At 37.2% G+C, this 20,086-nt stretch overlaps 1 protein-coding gene across 1 annotated transcript; it reads left to right on the top strand.

The window, feature by feature from the left end:
* The first annotated feature begins 15,748 nt into the window (after positions 1–15,748).
* Positions 15,749–19,789, top strand: LOC131165685 (1-aminocyclopropane-1-carboxylate oxidase 2). The gene is made up of 2 exons (XM_058123681.1): positions 15,749–16,612; positions 18,975–19,789. Exons 1-2 carry the CDS (start codon positions 15,830–15,832, stop codon positions 19,422–19,424), a joined length of 1,233 nt encoding a protein of 410 aa, XP_057979664.1. The 5' UTR covers positions 15,749–15,829; the 3' UTR covers positions 19,425–19,789.
* The last annotated feature ends 297 nt before the right edge of the window (positions 19,790–20,086 follow it).

Genomic DNA, 20,086 nt, shown 5'->3' with positions numbered 1-20,086 from the left:
AAGAGTTACGTGGATGTTCGCCGCTATGAGTTGAAGTTCGAGGTGGGGGGTAAGGTATTCCTTAGAATCGCTCCGATGAAGGGAGTGTTGAGATTCGGGAAGAAGGGCAAACTGAGCCCGAGGTATATCAGACCGTTTGATATTCTTAAACGAGTGGGTCCAGTAGCCTATCGGATTGCACTTCCTCCTGCGCTCTCAAGGATCCATAATGTATTTCACGTATCCATGCTGAGGAGGTACGTTCCGGATCCGTCGCATGTTATTAGCTACGAGTCTTTAGAGATTGGGGAAACTTTGACGTATGAAGAAGTACCAGTTCAGATTCTGGACCGAAAAGTTTAGAAGTTGCGTACCAAGGAAATACCATTATTAAAGGTATTGTGGTGGAATCACGCGGTTGAGGAAGCTTCTTGGGAATTGGAGGCAAAAACATGCCGGAAGTATCCGCAGTTGTTTTGAGTAGTAGTCCTGATAGCAGAGTCGGTATGGTATGTATGTATGTAGTACTCTGTTATCGTAGTAGTATTGTATGGTTAGTCTCTGGGAGAGTCTTGTAGTATTGTGAGCTCCCGAGACCGTATATGTATATAACCACAGTATTCCTCCGCCATAAGTGAGGGAATATATGTATGTATGTATCGTAACAGGGTTGCGTATAAATGGCCGCCGGTTCTTCTTAAAGTGTGTATCTATCGTAACGGGGTTGCGTATAAATGGTCGCTGGTTCTTCTTAGATTATGTATGTATCATAACGGGGCTGCGTATAAATGGACGCCGGTTCATCTTAGAGTGTGTATGTATTCGGTAGTATGAATGTGTTCGTAAAGAGAGATTGCAAATTTCGAGGATGAAATTTTTGTAAGGAGGGGAGGTTGTAAGAACCTGAACCATGATATATGGATTTATTATATAAGAGGGGGCTAAATTGGTAATTGAGTAGAGTTTGTCGACAAAGCTAGAGTTCGTCAACGAAGTCTATGTGTTGCTCGTCGATGAAATTCAAAGGCTCATCGACGAGGAGAAGCCGAGGGATTTCGAGAAAATCGGTAATATGAGATTCATCGACAAGGTCCTTGTCTCGTTGACAAGCAACCTACATGGCCTCGTCGACGAGGACGTAATTCGTCGACGAGGGCAGCCAAGTCAAAGGGGTTATAAATATCAGTTTCCATTACTTTGGAGCTAAGTAATCTCAAAATATCCTCTCCCTCTCTTTCTAAAACTTGTAGATTTCTCTCTCTCTTTAGATTTCTTCGTCGTTCGTTGCTTGATTTGTAAATCCAACGTTATCGCGTAGATCAGGGGAGGATTCTCTATGTTTTTAGTGGATTAGAATCTCGTTTCGAGTGGTTTCGAGTTTCAGGCCAAAATCGAGGTAAGACTCGATTTTCCTTTCTGATTTAAAATATGTGTAGTAGTATGAGTTGTGAGCATGTATTGTATTGTGGTTTATAGGTTTTGGAGTCTCGATTTGTATTTTTGGGGACCGTAGAGTTCGTAGTTGGAATTCGGGTTAAGGTAAGGGGATTCAGTTTATATCAGTTAGTTTTTGAAATCGGGATTGGTAAACCTGTAGGTTATGATTGTATGTATGTTTTGGTAACTTATTTGGGGAAATCTATCGGATAAAATATGGGATTTTCGGGTTACAGTTTTTGGGAAAATTTGGGGATTTCGAGTATCATCTCTGCTTTGTTTGGAAAACCGTTTGTTTTGGTTTAAACTGTATTATTGAGATGACTGTTATCCATATTTGTATAAAGTTGTATACTTGAATTGGAAAACGATATGATTTTTCGTAAACCAAATAAGTGTGGAATGTATGGTTGTATGTAATTTGTAATTACCTAAATAATAATGGTATTTAATCAAGGACTCGTCGATGAATACAGGGGATTCATTGACGAGAATAACACAGAGTCTCGTCGACGAGGGTAGCTATTGTCGACGAGAAATACCGAGAGAATTTTTGGGCGACTTTGAATTTCGTCGATGAAAGGGAGAGTTCGTCGACGAATTTCCTTTTGACCTCGTCCATGAGGTGACGTGACTCGTCGACGAAGCCCAGTGTATAAATAGGGCCAACTTTCATTTTTGGCCAAAATCGTGCGCAAACATTTTTCTCTTTCTCTCCTCTATGCCCCTCCTACCTTCTCTCTACAATCTTGGGCCAGATTCTCGCCAGTTCGACGATCTGAAGCTACCACGACGCTCTTGGTGAAGTTCTCTCTAAGTTTACCGGGGCAGATCGTCGGTGGGGCTGAGTTGGACCATCCCAAATCCAGGGTAAGGCTTTCTACTCATTATTTGGTTTCTTGACAGTTGTAGAAAGCGTAGTACATGTAGAAATACTGAATTTTAGTTATGGGAAATGTCTTTTTCAGGGTGTTGAGTGGGGAACCCTGTGGGTGCAAGAGTATTTCTCTTAGGGGCTTTTCAGGAATCAGGTAAGGAGATAAACTAAGCTAGTATTTTATGAAAAATATGTATATTGTTACAACATTTGATTTCAGGAAAAATAAATATATTTATATATGTTTTATATTTGAAAAATACTGTTGAAAATAATGGTATGTTAAATATACAAAAAACCTGTTTCGTGTGGCATGAATTGAAATTAATATGAAATATTGTTTTCTGGGAATATGATAAACATATGAATTTTTATAATGGAAAATCAGCGTACGGGCTGAGATTTTGATATATTTGTCGGCATACGGGCCGAGCTATATGTATGATTTGTCGGCGTACGGGCCGAGCTATGGATATGATTTGCCAACGTATGGGTTGAGCTATGTATATTATTTTCCAGCGTACGGGCCTAGCTATGGATGTGATTTTCCAACGTATGGACTGAGCTATGGATATGATTTGCTGGCGTACGGGCAGGTGATTTTCATGATATATGCATATATGCAAAATGATATAATTCATTTAATAATTAATGGTATGAAATATCCATGTATCACAGTTTCGGTATATGTTATATGTTATCAAAACCTGGTTGGCTTAGTCTAGGCTAGCACTTGCACGGTACCAATGCTATGTGTTCATGATTTATCATGATATTTGTGTTAACGCCGTTGTATGGAGTGGTGCGAGATTGGATGGTCGATGAGGTTTTAAGAAGTGTGTGAGCGCCGCTAGTGTACGGACCAGGTCTAGCAAACCCATTGGACTTATAGATTGTACTCTTGACTTGGCAGTGGTTAGTCAACCATTGTTAGGTCCCGCCTTCGGGCCACACAATCCAGTCATGTGAGGGTAATACATGACAACAACTAGCTAACCTACCAGGATGTTTTTGTATTATTATTTATATGAGATGAATTATACTATGGAAACCATTATGTTCTGTCATGTTTTGGTTATACATGTGTTTTCCCAGAAATGATATATATACAGTTTACTGGTTATATTTATAATTATATGTATACCATATAAATGCTCATGTTGCCACACGCTAGTGTTAGTTTATTTCCCTTACTGAGAGGTGTTTCACCCCAAAATTTTATAAATATTTCAGGAGCCCATGGTAGGAGAGTGGGTAAAGCATCGCTGATTTAGTACTGTTGATCTGCACTCTTTGAAAGGCAAGTTTTGGTAAGGACGGTTGGATTTTGTGGGAAATGTCCCTAGGTCTTTCTTATTTGGGGATGTGTATATAATGGATGTAGTAACTCTGGTGTATTGCGATGGATTATTATGTATTTATGATATTATGATTTTATGTTTCCTGCTGCTTAGGTTTCCACATTGTGTTATTGTTATATCCCTGACACTCACGAGTCCAGGTGGATTATGATCTGCTAAGTTTTGTGATATTGGTTTTATTATATTATGGAAAAAAAATATGTGGAAATTAAGCAGGTCGTCACATAATTGTTCCAGGTATTTTGTAAAACAGCAGTGTGGCAGCTAATTACCGTACGTTGACAAGTATAAAAACGTGAGTTTCAAAATGATTCCAGGTTTTGTGAAATCGGCTAGTGGCAGCTAATTACCGTACGCCGAAATAGTTATGTGGCGGCTAATTACCATACGCTATGCCATGTTCCGGTGTCAAAATCGTGGGCGAGAGTGTCCGACTCTATATCCAAGGGTGTGAAATATCACCTGTGTGTTCCGGCTAGTCATCGAGGGGTGTGAGCTACTTGTATTGGCAACGTAATCACTGTGAAGCTACAAGTTTCATAGAGTAGTTGCGTATTAGTGTGAGCTGCACCGTATTGGCAACATAATCGCTGTAAAGCTTCGAGTTTTATAAAGTAGTTGCGTATTAGTATGACGACATTGGCCGTATGTTTGGGTATCGTATGTACTGGAATGGATTTGTGAAAATATTGGAACTGTATGGTAATGTTTTAACTGTATCGTATTGAATGATGTTAAGTTTTTTCGTAAAATAACACTGGTATGCCACACACTGATATAACTTGCTTTCTTCCGTACTGAGAGGTGTCTCACCCCGAATGTACATACAAATGTTTTCAAGTCCTTCAGGTAGCCGTAATTAGCATCCTAGCAATCGGAAGCGGGGGTGTCGTTAGCTGCTGTTAGTGCCTGTTTAGGTATGAGTTTTTGTAATCGGGTAGTCGTGATGGTTTTTGTAGACACCTGGGGTATGTTTTGTAAATATGAGAATGTATATCCTAGCTTTGTATAGACTTTGGTATCGTACTGTACATGTATAGAAAGATCGTTTTTTGCTGTGTATTTGATGAGTATGGATGTATATGTGTTTGTGTATAGGGCATCTGTATACCCCACGGGGTCGGACCCTCTTATTATATCATGTCATGTATGTTTCAATTGATACAAAGACAGGTTAGGTTACTATATTCACACCTGGGACCCATCTGAGGGTTCGAGGCGTGACACCGGAGATTTAATGTGGTTTGGCACTAAGCCTACGTCCACGCCTTAGCACCAAGTAAAAAATTTTACAATCCATTATGAGTACTCCTTCACTGGCGGAGCAAGTGTAACGACCTAGAAAATTTTAACTATTTAAAATAATAAGGAAGATAATAAATAGAATAGGGAAAAATTGAAGAAAGGGAAGAAAAAAGAAATTTTTAAAAGGAGTGTCAGCGAGGCCTGGGGAGGATACATGTATCATTGATGAGGAGTTACCGAGAGAGTTTGAGATATTTTGAAATTGATGAGGAGTTACCGAGAGAGTTTGAGATATTCTGAAACTCGTCGATGAGCTCACGGTCTCGTCGACGAGTGTTCTTCATGGGATCGTCGACGAATCCACGTGTCTAGTCGACGAGTCCCTACTTATAATTAGAGTTTGCTTCATTTTTCAGCGAGAAAATTTTACATGAAGTCTTTCTCTCTCTAGAAAAACGGTATTTCTGCCTTCTCTCTTCGAATTCGACTTGGATTCAATTGGTTTGACGATCCGGAACTACCACAAGGTTCGTGGAATCGTTCTCTGCAAAGCTTCCGGAGCAAATCATTGATTTAGGGTTTTGGGGCACCATCCTAAAATCAGGGTAAGTGGGTTATTTTGGAGTTTTCTTGTTAAATATAATTATATGGAACCTATGAAGTATTAAATGAGTATTTTTTGAGATTTGAGTGAGTTGGGAATTTTGGATTACAGGGTCTCGTTTTCCATTTGATTTAGGCAGGAACTTGAGGAGCAGGTAAAGGGAAATACGTTATAATAGGTTTTATTCATTTTAAATTGGTTAAATTTGAGTATAAATTCTATAAATTTAGGTATATTTTTATAAACAGTGCAGGCATTGAAAATTATGTTTTTTTTATTATATATTATAATGGAAAAAAAACCGTGTGGCATGAAAACAACTTTGATAATTAAATGGTTGTGGGTACTGCTTGATTTCATCTATTGTTCGCTTGTGATTACTGGTTGGATTGCAAATTTTGTTTGGTTGTGATGCTGTTTGGATAAACAAATACTAAGAATGGGAATGTAATGATGTGTTTACCTGTATTGGATGTGTATTATTTTATGGTTCATGTAAATTGCGATACAACGTTGGTAGTGGTATGAGGAAGTCGTTATATTGCACCTGATATAACCGTCATATAACATTGGCAGTGTCAAGCCCCGAACCCGCGGATGGGTCCCATATGTGAATATAGTAACCTAACTTGTCTTTGTATCAATTAAACATACATGATACAATACTGATTGAGGGTCCAACCGCGTGGGGTACACGTAAACCCTATACACATTCACATACATATCCATACTTATCAAATATGCACCAAAAAATGTTCTTTCTATGTATACATTATACCATACCAGAGTTTATACAGAACTAGAATATACGTTCCCAAAATTATAGTACATACTTCGGGTGTCTACAAAACCCAACCATGACAAACCAGTTACAAAACTTGTACCTACTCAAGAACTAAACGTAGGTAACCGACACCCACGCTTCCAGACTCTAGGATGCTAGTTTCGGTTACCCGAAGGACCTAAAAAATATTTGTATATTTGGGGTGATACACCTCTTAGTAAGGAAGAAAACGAGTTATATCAATGTGTGGCATACGAGTGTTATTTCAGCGTAAAACATAACACAATACAATACAGTTCAATATAGTTCCAGTATTTTTCACAAATCCGTTCCAGTACATACGATACCAAACATACGGTCAGTGTTGTTACACTCAAGCACCCGATACCCTACAATAACCAAAGCCTCATAGCGATATCATTGCCAGTACAGTGTAGCTCACACCCATCGGTGACCAGTTGGAAAGAACAGGCTATATTTCACACTCTCGGATATAAAGTCGGACACTCTCGCCCATGGTAATTAGCCGAGACATGGTATAAGTGTACGGTAATTAGCTGCTCCTAACTGATTAAGCGTACGGTAATTAGCCGCCCTTAGCTGATTTACAAAACCTGAAATAATTTTGGAACTCATGTCCTTATACTCATTAGCATACGGTAATTAGCTGCCCCTAACTGTTTTTACAAAACCTAGAACATTTTACATACAACAGTTCATTCCACACTTATTTGCTATACAACAAATCCTATTTTTTTCAGTTCAAGAATACAGTTTAATATAAATATGGGTACGATCATCTCAATACTACAATTTTAATACAACATTCGGTTTCTCCAACAAAATAGAGATGATACCCGAAACTCCCAAATTTTTTCAAAAACTGTAACAAAAAAATTCCGCATTTTCACCCGATAGATTTTTCCAAATAAGTAATCAAAACATACATACGATCGTAACCTACAGGTTTACCAATCCCGATTTCAAAAATATACTGATATAAACAGAATCCCCTTACGTTTTCCCGAATACCAAAATACGAACTCTACGGCTCCAAAACTATGAACCGAGGCACAAAAACCTAAACATCCAAGAACTATACTTCACTATAATTCTTACTACTACATATAAACCGAAACGAAACTAAAATTGGACCTTTACCTCGGTTTTGGGGTCAAAACTTGAAAACCCTAAAACGAAGATCTAGTCCACTATTCTCGAAGAGATTCCTCCCTTGATCCGCACAGTAACGTCAAATTGTCGAATCAGGCGACAAATAGCGAAGAATCAAGGAGAAAGAGAGAGATCTCGCAGGTTCTAGAGAGAGAGAGAGAGAGAGAGAGAATTTTAGCTTACTTACCCATGAAGCAATGAAATAGGATATTTATAGCCCCTTTGACTCGGCCAACCTCGTCGACGAGATGGTGCCTTCGTCAACAAATCATCCATACATTTCGTCGATGAAACGGCTCCTTCGGCGATGAACCCTATTCCGATATTTTACAACACGTTCGGTATCTCTTCATTGACGAGGTTATGAATTTCAACAACGAAGAGTACGAGGGCTTTCGTAGACGAGAACAATGACTTCGTTGACGAAACTTACAAAATTTACCTTTTCACCCTTTCACTATTTAGTCAATCTACATATCTTGGGTTGGGTTCTTACAGGCAGTGGTATAAGGAGGTCTTTATATGTGCGTTTATAGTAGGGGGTAAAACATTGGCAATGGTATGAGGAGTTTATCTTACCTATTTTCCATGAACATGGTAGTATGTGTTGCAACCTGTGTGGTTGAGAAGATTATGTAGTAACATGTGTGGTTGATAATCCTATGTGGACGTGTGTTTTATATGGATTAGAGTCTTGTGTGGCGACATTGTATTTTGTGTGGATATGAACCCTATGTGGGTGTGAATGAAGACTGTGTGAATAATCCTGTGTGGATGTGGGTCCTGTATGGACTATGATACTTGTATAGTTATGGACCTTTTGTGGGTGTGCATGAGCTATGTGTGGATTGGTTGTGGTAATGCAAATATGCGAGGATCTCTATGTAATGATAGCATTTGGATGCATGTAACTTTAATTATATAAGTATTTATGGTAAAGTAAGATGCTCCACCGAGGGCTTGCTGAGAAAAGCGAGTGCTCGGGTAATTATTTGTGAGTACCAGAGTAGAAGGAAACTACTTGTATTGGCGGGTATGTTTCCCTATTCTTAGAGACTTTACTTGGATACATAACCCGAGGGCTTACTGAGGAAGGTGAGTGCCCTGGTTTTAGTACTAGAGCAGAGGGAAGTTACTTGTATGGGCCGGTAGACTTCCCTATTCTCGGAAATTATCAGTAAAAGTAATTATGTATGCGTGTATATGATTGGGTAACAGAGAAGTCGATAATGATGTGATTATAGATGCATTTTTCTCAGCTGCTATTGATAGTGAAACACAACTGTATGTATACTTTGTAATTATATATTAAACACTTCAACCACACACTGTTGTAATTTATTTCTTCCTTATTGAGAGGTGTCTTACCCCGACGAATATTTAATCTTTTCAGGTCCTCCAAGTGATTGAGCTTAGAAAGCTCCAGGGCGAGGTAGTTTTGTGAGTAAATAAAAGAACAAATATGTTTATAGACCGTGTTTAATGTTTTGTCCTAGTTATGTAATATGGAATATATGGAGTACTTCTTTTTATGGGTTTGCATATATAAATATAGGACTCTGGTTTTTTTATTTCAAGTTAATTATTTAGTTTTGTTGCGTGAATGGTATAAAAGACGTATGTATGGTCTCATAACACCACGGGCCCCACTTGGCGGGTCTGGGGGCATTACAACAAGCCTTATAACTCAGGTACCAAACCCTACACTCGGGAACAAATCCCTGCCGCGCTCATGAAGGGCCTTCACTTTGGTTCACAACGAACCTTCACCAAACGGTTCACAAAGAACCTCACAAGCAACCTTACAAGAAGATGGGAATACAACACAATGCTCCTCAAATGAGCAAATATAAATTACAACCCAAACCTCATACTATTCTCTTAAGAATTGAATCAAACACAATAAGTGAGCAAGAGAGAATGAGTACATGTAATGAAGAACTAATATGCAATGTGCTACGTTTGGTATAAAATGATGTTTTTCACTAAGAATGATCAAAGACCTTCAAAACATGCTAATATAAGTCTAATAGCTTGTATTTATAGCCCAAGAGCCAAAGGAGTCGTTAACTAGCCGTTTGGGGGAAAAAAGATATTTTATTTGGTAAACTAACCCTTTTCCACCCGTTGGACTCATCGACTAGTCCATACACTCGTCGACTAGTGTTGACTAGTGACTCGTCGACGAATTCCCTGTTCTCGTCGACGACTATCTCGAATCAAAAAAAGTTATCAACATGAGAGTTGTGAGATTTTTTTTTTTTAACTTTACAGGGACACCAATATCGTGCTTTTTGGACTCTTTTAGCAAAAGTTATGCCTAAAATACCGAAGAGTGTTTAGAAAAGATGATCGATGCATAACTAAGGTTTTAAATCCAACCAAGAAGCCTTTTAATCATTTATAACATTTTTGGACAAAAGTATATGTAAAATATTAAGTCTAATAAAGTTTAATACTTGGCCAAAAGAGTTTTCCTTTAAATATAAGATATCTTGTTTTATGAAAATACATTTGAAAGTTCATTTGATATCTTATATGCTTATGTCTTTTTATAAAAATATGCTTGACTTTCTTTGAACCTTTAGGACATAAAGCTCGTGTTGACACAATTGGGACCAAGTATGAAAATATTTATAAAACCAAGATGTTTGAAAACTTGTCCCTTTAGAAAACATATTTGAGTTTAGGATTCATTTGACAAACTCTTTAAATTAACTTTGAAAACTATGAAAGTTGAGTTTGTGACGTAAGGTGAAATCCTATAAACTCATGTGTCATAGTATGCATGTGTTTGCTCAACACTTGCTTAGAAATCACGTAAGAAACAAAATGCAAGAGTTACAATATAAACTATCTTAAACACACACCCATTACATATAATGCAACATTGAGCTTCCTTGGATGTGTTGATGGGGATCAACAATCCCCAAACATAACATTCGCTGAGATGGTGTCATGTGGATACATTCATTGGGATGAAGGCAACTGTGCACCTTTACAAAAAAAATGCATAACTTCATATATAGAGGCCCAAATAACCTAATTCCAATTGGGCTGGAAAGAAGACTCCCATACCTTTCTTTGGGTATAGGGAAACACATGAAGTTCAAATTGTGCATGATTTGGCTGCCCAATAACAGTAGTTATTCATCCAAAAATTCTGCATCACATGGACAGTTGTACACCTTCACCAAATATGCATAACTTTCTTAAAAAAATCCAAATGGAGTGGTTCAAAGTGTGTTGCAAAGAAGACTTCCATATCTTTAATTTGGTATATGGTAGGTGAGCTTGTTGGCTCGATTGAGCGTCTAAAGGGGGGGTGAATAGACTTCTTCACGGATGTGCTAACTTTCTACAAACACAGAAAACTTACCAAGAGCAAGTGCATAAAATTGCAATGTAAAGATGCAGGAAATCACAATAAAAGTATTAAGGAGATATGAGAGAGGAAAAGCTTAGCACAAAGATATTTACGTGGTTCAGCACCCCGCCTACGTCCACGCCTTGAGACCAACTCAAGGATTCCCAAAATCCACTATAATCCTCCTTCGGCGGAGAAGCCAATACACGGTAGCTCACAAAGAGCTTCAACAAGGTGCTCACTTAGAGACACCCAACAGTAGTTCACAAAGAGCCTTTCTTTACAAGAAGTAGATGAGAAATAAATGTAAACTTGAATACTCCCTTTGAGCTAATTACAACAATAAAATCCTCACTCAATGTCCTCTTGTCAATAGAGTAGAAGCAAAACTAAGAGCAGCAAGAAGAGGGCAAGTGAGTGTATGAGCAAACCCTAGAAATGAGAACACCAATGAATGATCTTTTTACAATATCAACTTTCTTGGTGAGGAATAAATGCTATTTACTCCTATTTAAACACCAACTGGGTGAGGGGAATGCTGGAGAGCCGTTGGACATTTATTAATGTAAGATAAGGGTCAAACTAGCCATTCTGCAGCATTTAATGTTCGCTGCTGCCCGACGTTCGTCGACGAAATTGGAGATTCGTCGAAGAGCTCTTCAGTCAATTCGTTGACAAAGCTCTATATTCGTCGATGAGTTGCTGGTTCTGAATTCAGGTACCTCTCGGTATATTTTCGTCGACGAGAACCCTGTGTTCGTTGACGATTTCTTCATGCCATTCGTCGACGACGCCTTGTGTTCGTCGACGAGTTATGGCTCTGAATTCAGATGCCTCTCGGTATCTTTTCTTTGACGAGAACCCTGTGTTCGTCGACGAAATTTGTGTTACACTCGTCGACGAAGCCCTGTGTTCGTCGACGAGTTCCTTCTTCTTTAAGACTTGTTCTTTTAAGTTCAAAGAAGGTCCTTGTCTGTTTTGGGGGTTTCTTTTCACACTTTTAAATAACTTTACTTGTATTTTGTTGTGTGTGTGTGATATGCCCATTTCTTGCTCTTAGTTTTGAGTTTCACTCTATATACAAGATATTTACAAGATGGTCTCTCTCTCATTCTCACACTCATCCTTCAGATGACTTTGTATATTGTGTATTGTCCATGAATGCGTTGAGAGGCTAGTGCTTTTGGTCATGGCATGAGTTGCTTTGACTGTTTGTTGGTTCAGATGCCGTTCTGTATAGTTGAAACATGACTTAGAGAGAAACGTTAGTAGCCTTAAGAACTGCTAATGGGTTGTTGTCATCAAAACATGGTAGGAATGAAAGACCCTTAACTACTTGGTCTAACAGAGCTAATTCAAAGTATTGAACATCTGGAAGGCCGAAGAATGAGACTATTTGTTTTGAAATTTTGACATTTTTTTGACTTTTTTGGTTTCACTTTATCATTTTCCATTCAAAGTTTTGTTATATTTTATTTACCTATGGTTGGAGGGTTGTTCCAACATCTCTATATATAGCTGGTCATGTAAGTTATTAGGGACATCAAGTATTTTGAATTGAATCAAGAGTTATTGCCTTGTGCTTACGCTTTAAGCTTGTCCCCTCTTTGTGAGTGAGTGGTGAGAGACCACATCCCTTCTACTTTGGAGATTGAGTGGCGAGAGGCCACGAAATTATCATTCTCCATTCTCCATCTTACCATTCCAGTAGTTGTTATTGTTGTGTTGGAGCCAGGAGATGCGTGAGTTGTGATCTGCAAGCTGGAGACGCATCCGCAGTTGTAATCCGTGGCCATTAATTGTAAATGAATGAAATTCCTCAATTTTGATTTATTCCAGCTACCTATAAATAGAGGAGCTGTTGAGAGATAGATAGAACAGAGAGGAAGAAGAGAGTGTAAAGGAGTGAGGAAGAGAGAAGAGAGGCTCTGGGAGATTGTATTTTCTTTCCTAGTGGTTTAGTGAATTGTGGTGTGTTCCGTGGACGTAGGTCGATCTTGACCAAACCACATAAATTTCTGGTGTCTCTCAATTTTCGGTGCTTGTTTATTGCTCACAGGGTCTTAACAGTTGTGTGAGATTATTGCTTCAACAATTAAGTGGATCAATCACAACCCCAAGTAGAGCCGAAAATCATCATTTGGGATATCGAGTAAGGTTCGAGTGTGTTGTGTTTATCATTCCGAATAATTTCAGTAAGCTCTTTTAACAATCTCTGCAGACTAACTCTTCAAAGCCAAGAAGATTTTCACACTTGAATGCTTGATTGTATCTTATTCTAAGGATATATAATTTGCATGTTTAGGCTTAATTCCAAGGCTTGAATCTACCATCTTTCAAGTGATTATCTTATTATACTTAATTAGGTTCTTAAGGACAAGTCTACGTGAATCTTATAACTTTTTGAATTTTCTACAACCTGTAGTTTTCGCATATAATTTATATTGTTCATTGCGGTTAATAAAATTCTCATCTTAAAGTGTATCTGATGTGTGCACATTTGTGAGAGGGTCTTTGGTAGGACTAGGGTTCCTAGAATTGTCCTACATCATGAGTCCTTTCCGAGTACGTGTCAATTTGATCTTCCTACTTTGATCGTCAACTCGATCCAATACTTCATGAATGTGTCACTTGTACCTGTACTAAGCATAATCTACAAAGATGAAAGGCACTAGGAATAACAAGTAGGTTAATATCATCAAAACACAATAAGCCATGATAGTATGACCATCAAGACTAACGTATACCTTACTTTGTAAGTTTGTTGAATTTTTAATTTTTTCTTTTTGTTTATGATGGAAGCAAGGTTGATAATTAATACAAGCGTTTTTGGACTCTAGATTGGTTTTGCCATGATGCACTTGTATGTGGCAATTAAATTAAGGTCATTGAAACTAACTTGGAATTAGAACTCCTACAATCACAAATGTTTGGGAAGAATTCATATATATTTGCCAAAAAAATAAAAATAAACACATGCAAATTATATTACGTGATGTTGAAACCCTAAAAACAAAATATAAAATATATATTTAATTAATTAAAATTAATATAAGTTTAAGTCTTATTTCAATGGTTGGGATTGATTCAAATTATCAAGTCAACATTAAGATTTTAAAGTCTCCTTAAGAGTAGGAGGGATTAATTTTGAATGATTCAAAGACTTTCAAACATTGGGCCTATAGTCACTTAAATACAAAATTTTCCAAAAATAGGTACCGTTTAATCATATAAACTAACATTGATACTCTCTGTCTCTTGTTATGCAGGTGGATGGAAAAGACCCAATAAAGTCGCCCAAGACTTGAACACTCAATTTTCAATTTGTATGATGTTTTAAAAATGATGTATTTGTATTGTTCATAGAGGAATAAAAGTATTTTTTTTTCTTTTACAAAACGCTCAAATGATGAAAACTCAATTCCGCGCCCGGTGAGGTTGAGAGAATCAAAATGAGAGATCCGTTCTAAGTGAAGACCTTAGATGATACTTAAAAATGATGACAAAATTAAAGAACAAAAAATTTCCAAATTTGGCTATATAATGAAAAAAAAATGGAGTGTCTACATTAATAGTTACAAACCTACTCATAAATACTTTGTAGTTCATACAAAGTCAACAATGAAAACTTAAAATAAATTTGTTCCAAACACTTAACCCTATGTTTAGATAAGCCGAGCTTACTTATATTTAAGGGCAACTCATATTATATATTAATTGCTTGCTACACCAAGATGTACACATAATACGTCTTTATTTAATTCTTTATATATCTTGAATATTTATTCTCACTATGAGTTATTGTAAGTTACGATGTAGTTTTTTGTATTTGAATTTTAAAATGATTTAAAATCATTAGGATATAAAAAAAAGAGTTATCAATAATTATATATTACTTATGAGTTAGTAATAATAAATAATATGTTAATTATAAGGTCACATTTTGGTTGGAAAATGAAAAAAGGTGGAATAAAATGAAATAATAAAAAAACTGAATAGAAAAAAAATAAAAATTAAGTTACAAATATAATTTATTTTATTACATTTATATGCATCAAATATCCAGATATAATATTTTATTATCATTATTATTTCTTAGATATCCTAGAGATAATTATGTACAGATGGATATGTCTTATCTCTAATTACAAAAGATATTTAAAATACATTAGCTGGATATTCAATGTGCTTTTATTTTGCGGTAAACTGTAAATTCCAAATAGTAAATCTAAACAGGATATTTATAATTTTAAATTTCCTAAATTTAATTAAAATTTAGACAATTATTTAAATTTTTTTTAATAACTTACAAAAATCTCATCCAAATACACCTTGAATTTGTACTTTAAATTTGCTCAGTCTCCATTACAGAGAAAGGATTATTAATTATTTATGGATTAATCCGATAGGCTGCACAGCATTGTATAAATATAAATTATTTTATATAAATTTATTATTTAAGCAAAGAGGAGTGCAACCCCATCCCTGGTTGGTTCCACTGGTACCAGGGCTGCAGCAGCCCGTCACTGGCGCAACCCACAAAGCACGAACCTCCTTTTTTCTTAATAACTATAAATTCCAACAAATAAATTATTATTTTTTAAAGGTAAAAATATTTGAAAGGGACAAACAGGTCCTCCATCTTTTAATTTTTTTTTCTTCCTAAAATATCCTTTCACATTCAATGCCGTAGAGAGCGGCAAATAATGGGAAATGGATGCTCTGGCTGGCAAACCACAAAGGTCTAAACGCAAAAAAAGGCAAAAAATTTAAAATTTTGTCTACACTTCGTGGGCTTTTCTCATCTTTCGATGAACATGTAGCACAAAATTTGGTGCAAGAACCTGGGCCATGGGCCCAGCCATCTGGCCCACGATATCGCAGGCATGTCTCCTTGACCAGCGGTCCATTCTCTATTCCCACCGAACCATTTTCGCCTTCCCTCTCTCTCTCTCTCTCTCTGTCTCTCTCTCTCCGTCCCTCTCTGTTTCTCTCTCTCGCCATGGCTTCCACAACCCACAGCAATCAACAACAAACACCAAGCTCACACGGCGCCACCGCAGCTCCGCCGCCGACGCCGTCGACCCAAGCACCCAATCATCTGTCCACGTCAGACGACGCCGCCGCCACCGCCCTATCGCGGCTCCTCCACCGCCTGCCACCCTCTCTCTCTTTCCCCCCAATTCGCCTCTCATCGACCGCCACCTGTCCCACTCTCACCTCTCTATCGGACCAAAACGCTAAGCCGCTCCTCTCTTCCGCTTCCCAACTCGGCTTCTTCCAACTCGCCCACCACCACATACCACCCCAACTCGCGCGCTCGGCCGAGTCCGAGTCGCTCGCCCTTTTCGACCTCCCTCCGGACCAAAAACGCCTGTACTTCCCCAAAAACTGGCCCACCGGCTTCGACGACGGCGACGATGACGAGGGAGAGGGAGGAGTGGAATCGTTCTGCCTCGACTCGTCCTGTTCTGAGGAGTCCGCCGAGTTGTCATTGTCTTCCCTGCGCGAGTTCACCCGGGCGATGGAGAAACTCGGGATGGAGGTCGTGGAGTTGCTATCTTGTGCGGTGGGGTTTGAGAACCCGTTTCGGGAGGATCCGAATCGGGTTTGCTCTCTGATGTGGGTATCGGAGTGTTTATCGCCGGGTCGGTTATATCCGTATGTGGTGGGTTTGCAGTACCAGATGAGGAGCCAGAAGTATTCGTTGCTGGGCGATTCGGGTTGGGTGGGGGTGACGCCCCGGGTGGACTCGGTCTTGATCACGATCGGCGACATCGCTCAGGTGAGTTAACTCGGTCCGTTTAATTATTTTTATGGAGGGTGGGTCCTGCGTCGGTTCTACTTGGTCATGACTTGGCGAACGTGTGAGATGTTGATGGTAAAATTTGTTCAGTTAACAGCAGTTAATTCTGTTAAGTTACTTAAGTACGCGGGGGAGGGGAAAAAATAAATAAAAAGAGGTAATTCTGAACCTCTGAGATGGTGGTCGTTGATTGCCCTGAAAGCCGCCATTAGAATAGACCCTACTTTGTTTACAATTGTCTGAATTTTTTTTTTTAAATATGAAAGAGTTTACTTTTTTTTTTTTTTAATTGTTAAAGTAAATAAAATAAAAATAAAAATAAAAATAAAAATAAAAAATATATAAAATTAATCAACAAAAATATTATTTTACACATTGTTTATATTTAATTTTTAAAAAAATTTAATCATATTTACATTTTTATTTTTAGTAGTATTTAATATTGATAAAAAATATAGTAAAAAATAATAATATATATATTTATTTTTTTTCACAATCAAAATCTAGATCCAAACATGTCTTTTAGCCAGTGGGATTTGTTTATTATTTTGGCCATTGGGCGGCCACTACTGAAATAAAATTGGGATAAAATAAAATTATTATTGTATAAGAATATAATAATTAATAAAATAAGGTGTTTTTTTTTAACATAAATGATTATGTAAATTAGTACTTAGATATAGACAAAAAATAATTTATTTTGAATATCACTATGACTATGAGAGTGATTATTCATGTCATTTTAGGTTTGTGAAAATAATGTTATTATTTTTTTTTGGTATATAGTTATTTATTTTGAAATGATGTCAAAATTTTATTTTATTTTGTCGAACAAATGTAACAAAGGTTAATATGGCAGTCGCGGGTTGAATAGCTCCATAATTAATAGTTGAGCTGTAGTTGGGCCAGCTAGGGATTGGGCCTGGGCCTGGGCCTGGGCCTGACATGACCACCACTCGTGCCTGCCTAATTTCAGTAATTTACAGTGGCCTTGTCAATCATTTTAATATTATGGAACGTGTAATGGTTGCCTTTTGTAATGAATGAATTTTTCTCTCAATTATCCTATTCAATCTTTGTGATCTTTAAAGGAGAGAGAACTCATGAATTTTGTGATCTTTGATTTTACAAAATAAAATTCTAATTCCTCGCATTACTTGGTAGAAATAATAAATAAAGTGATAAATAGGTGTTGGTGGGACAAAAGGCCGATCGAGATGAGTAGGAATCGTATTGAATGACCTTAATTAAATAATGTGTGATGTTCAATGCAAATAGGTCGCAAATTGCAGTTAAATGACCAATTTAAGACTAATACATGACGAAGTTTAGTGGGCATTTATAAATTTATACTCTTAAGCTTCAATCGTTGAATGTATTGAACTGAATTAAATAGGAGTCGCCACTCTTATGGCTCTCAAGTTAAGAAAATCTTAAGGTCAACCATGTCTAGGGGCGAGCCTTACATTTGCCCAAGATTCTCTCAAGATACAACTTTCGAAAAAATTATCGTTCTCTCTCTATGTTTGGTATGCCATCTATTATAGATCGATAGGATAATACATAAACATGGTTTTCCTTTTTAACCTTTTTATTAGCTTTTATCTCTAAATTCCCTTAGTGGAAGCTGACCAATGGTGAGCGAAGGCCGACCATCTCAAACTCTTATGAAGAGGTTAAGAAGCCTCCCCCTAATATGTCTTATCTACAGTGGGTTAAAGATGCTATGGAGTTGTGTGTATTTGAAATTGTGTGAATTTGGATAAAAATGCAATCTCTTCGTAGCTTGAATTTTAGACTTTGGTTATGATTTGAAATTTTATGTATTTGGACAAAAGGCAGTGTAAAATCATACTCACTTTTATCCAAATTCATACAAATCAAAATTTATAACCCTCGCAAAATCTATATTCCTTAGTATGAAGTGAATTTACTCAAGCCACATAAATCTAATTTCATGCTCCCAATAGAGTGCTTAATTGATTGAGCTCGGCTGGCTAAGCCACACAAATCTAATTTCACGCTCCCAATGGAGTGCTTAATTGATTAAGCTCATCCGGCTAACTCTTAACTTGTAAAACGTTCACTCTAACATGCAGTTATGAATAGAGTATTAAGAAAATATTTGGTATGTACATCAGATATATACATTAGATCTATAAAATATCTAAAATGAATTTGTTATGTGTACAAAAACAATTATCTGATGTAGTTAAATGCATACAAATAACAAACCAGGTTAGATCTGATGCGCACATCAACATATCTAATAATTTTTCGAGCGTGTTGTCAATATAGTGATGTGAAATTAGTGTGATGAGGGTGGATATGTGTGGAGCAGGTGTGGAGCAATGGGAAGTTAAAGAAGGTAAGAGGAAGACCCATGATAGCAAGCCCAAGTGGTGCTGGTCATCTTCAGGGAGACATGCTCAACTCCAACAATGACAACAAAAATTCATCACGCTGTATCAGCATGTCCCTGCTGCTCACTCTCCCTCTGGACGCCACCGTCCGCCCTCTCCCTCGTCCAACCATCGGCGGTGAGCACCGCCACCTCCACCGCCAGGATGATGACGATGAAGTCAATTACCAGAATGATGAAGGGCAAGTTGGGGACACTACTACAGCTGCTAGCTCTACGGGTGGCGAAGAAGCTGAAGGAGAAGAGAGGATGATGCAGGTGGTCAACAAGTTCAACTCCTTTTCGTTGGAGGACTATGCATGGAGAGTGTACCACGAGCGCCTCATCCTCAAAGACCCTCTCGACAGATACCGCCTAATTAACAATTAATCGAATCAATTATATATCTATGTTAGATCCATTATGAATTCATTCATTTTCTGTCTCTTCATTTGTTTATTTTCTTCATTTCTTTGTTGCATCACCCATCATGAGTTGGATCATTTGTGTTCACAGAACTGCCAAAAAGAGAGGGAGAGAAAAAAAAAAAAGTGCATGTTGGGATTAAATGAGAAGTTGCTAGCAAAAATACTATTCATTTCATATCGAAAGTTTTTTTTTTTAATTTTTTTTGAATGTTTTTATTTTTATATTAATCGAGAGTTTACTTTTTTCCCCTCGATTTATATTTGTATCCCTCAGATTATAAATTGGTGGGACTTCTTGCCCTAATCATCTCTTCAACATTCTCCCTAGATCTTGATGTGTCTTTTTATTATTATTACTGTGACAATTGTTCGCAATATTTTACTACTTTTATCTATAATAGTAAATAATATTTATTTGGTTGAATCGTGGTTGGCGGTATGATCGGTTTTTGTCATAAAAGATATTTTATACCGACTATTGTTAGAATTCATAAAAAAATAATTTTTTTTATATATCTCCGTCTATTTTTAACATCATCAGTTGTGAATTTTCTAATCCAGCTTTTTAATAAATAGTATTGAGAGAATACACATTTTAATATATGAGAAAAAATTAATATGTAT

This window comes from Malania oleifera, chromosome 10, assembly GCF_029873635.1.
Source record: "Malania oleifera isolate guangnan ecotype guangnan chromosome 10, ASM2987363v1, whole genome shotgun sequence".
Lineage (NCBI taxonomy): Eukaryota > Viridiplantae > Streptophyta > Magnoliopsida > Santalales > Ximeniaceae > Malania > Malania oleifera.
The sequence above is the reverse complement of the archived record's forward strand: the minus strand, read 5'-3'. Positions and strand labels throughout refer to the sequence as shown.

Excerpts from the sequence above, each read along its gene's own strand:
- LOC131165685 (XM_058123681.1), top strand. The coding sequence starts at position 15,830 with ATGGCTTCCACAACCCACAGCAATCAACAACAAACACCAAGCTCACAC. Across the intron at positions 16,613-18,974 it reads CGATCGGCGACATCGCTCAG|GTGTGGAGCAATGGGAAGTT; the intron begins GTGAGTTAACTC and ends TGTGTGGAGCAG.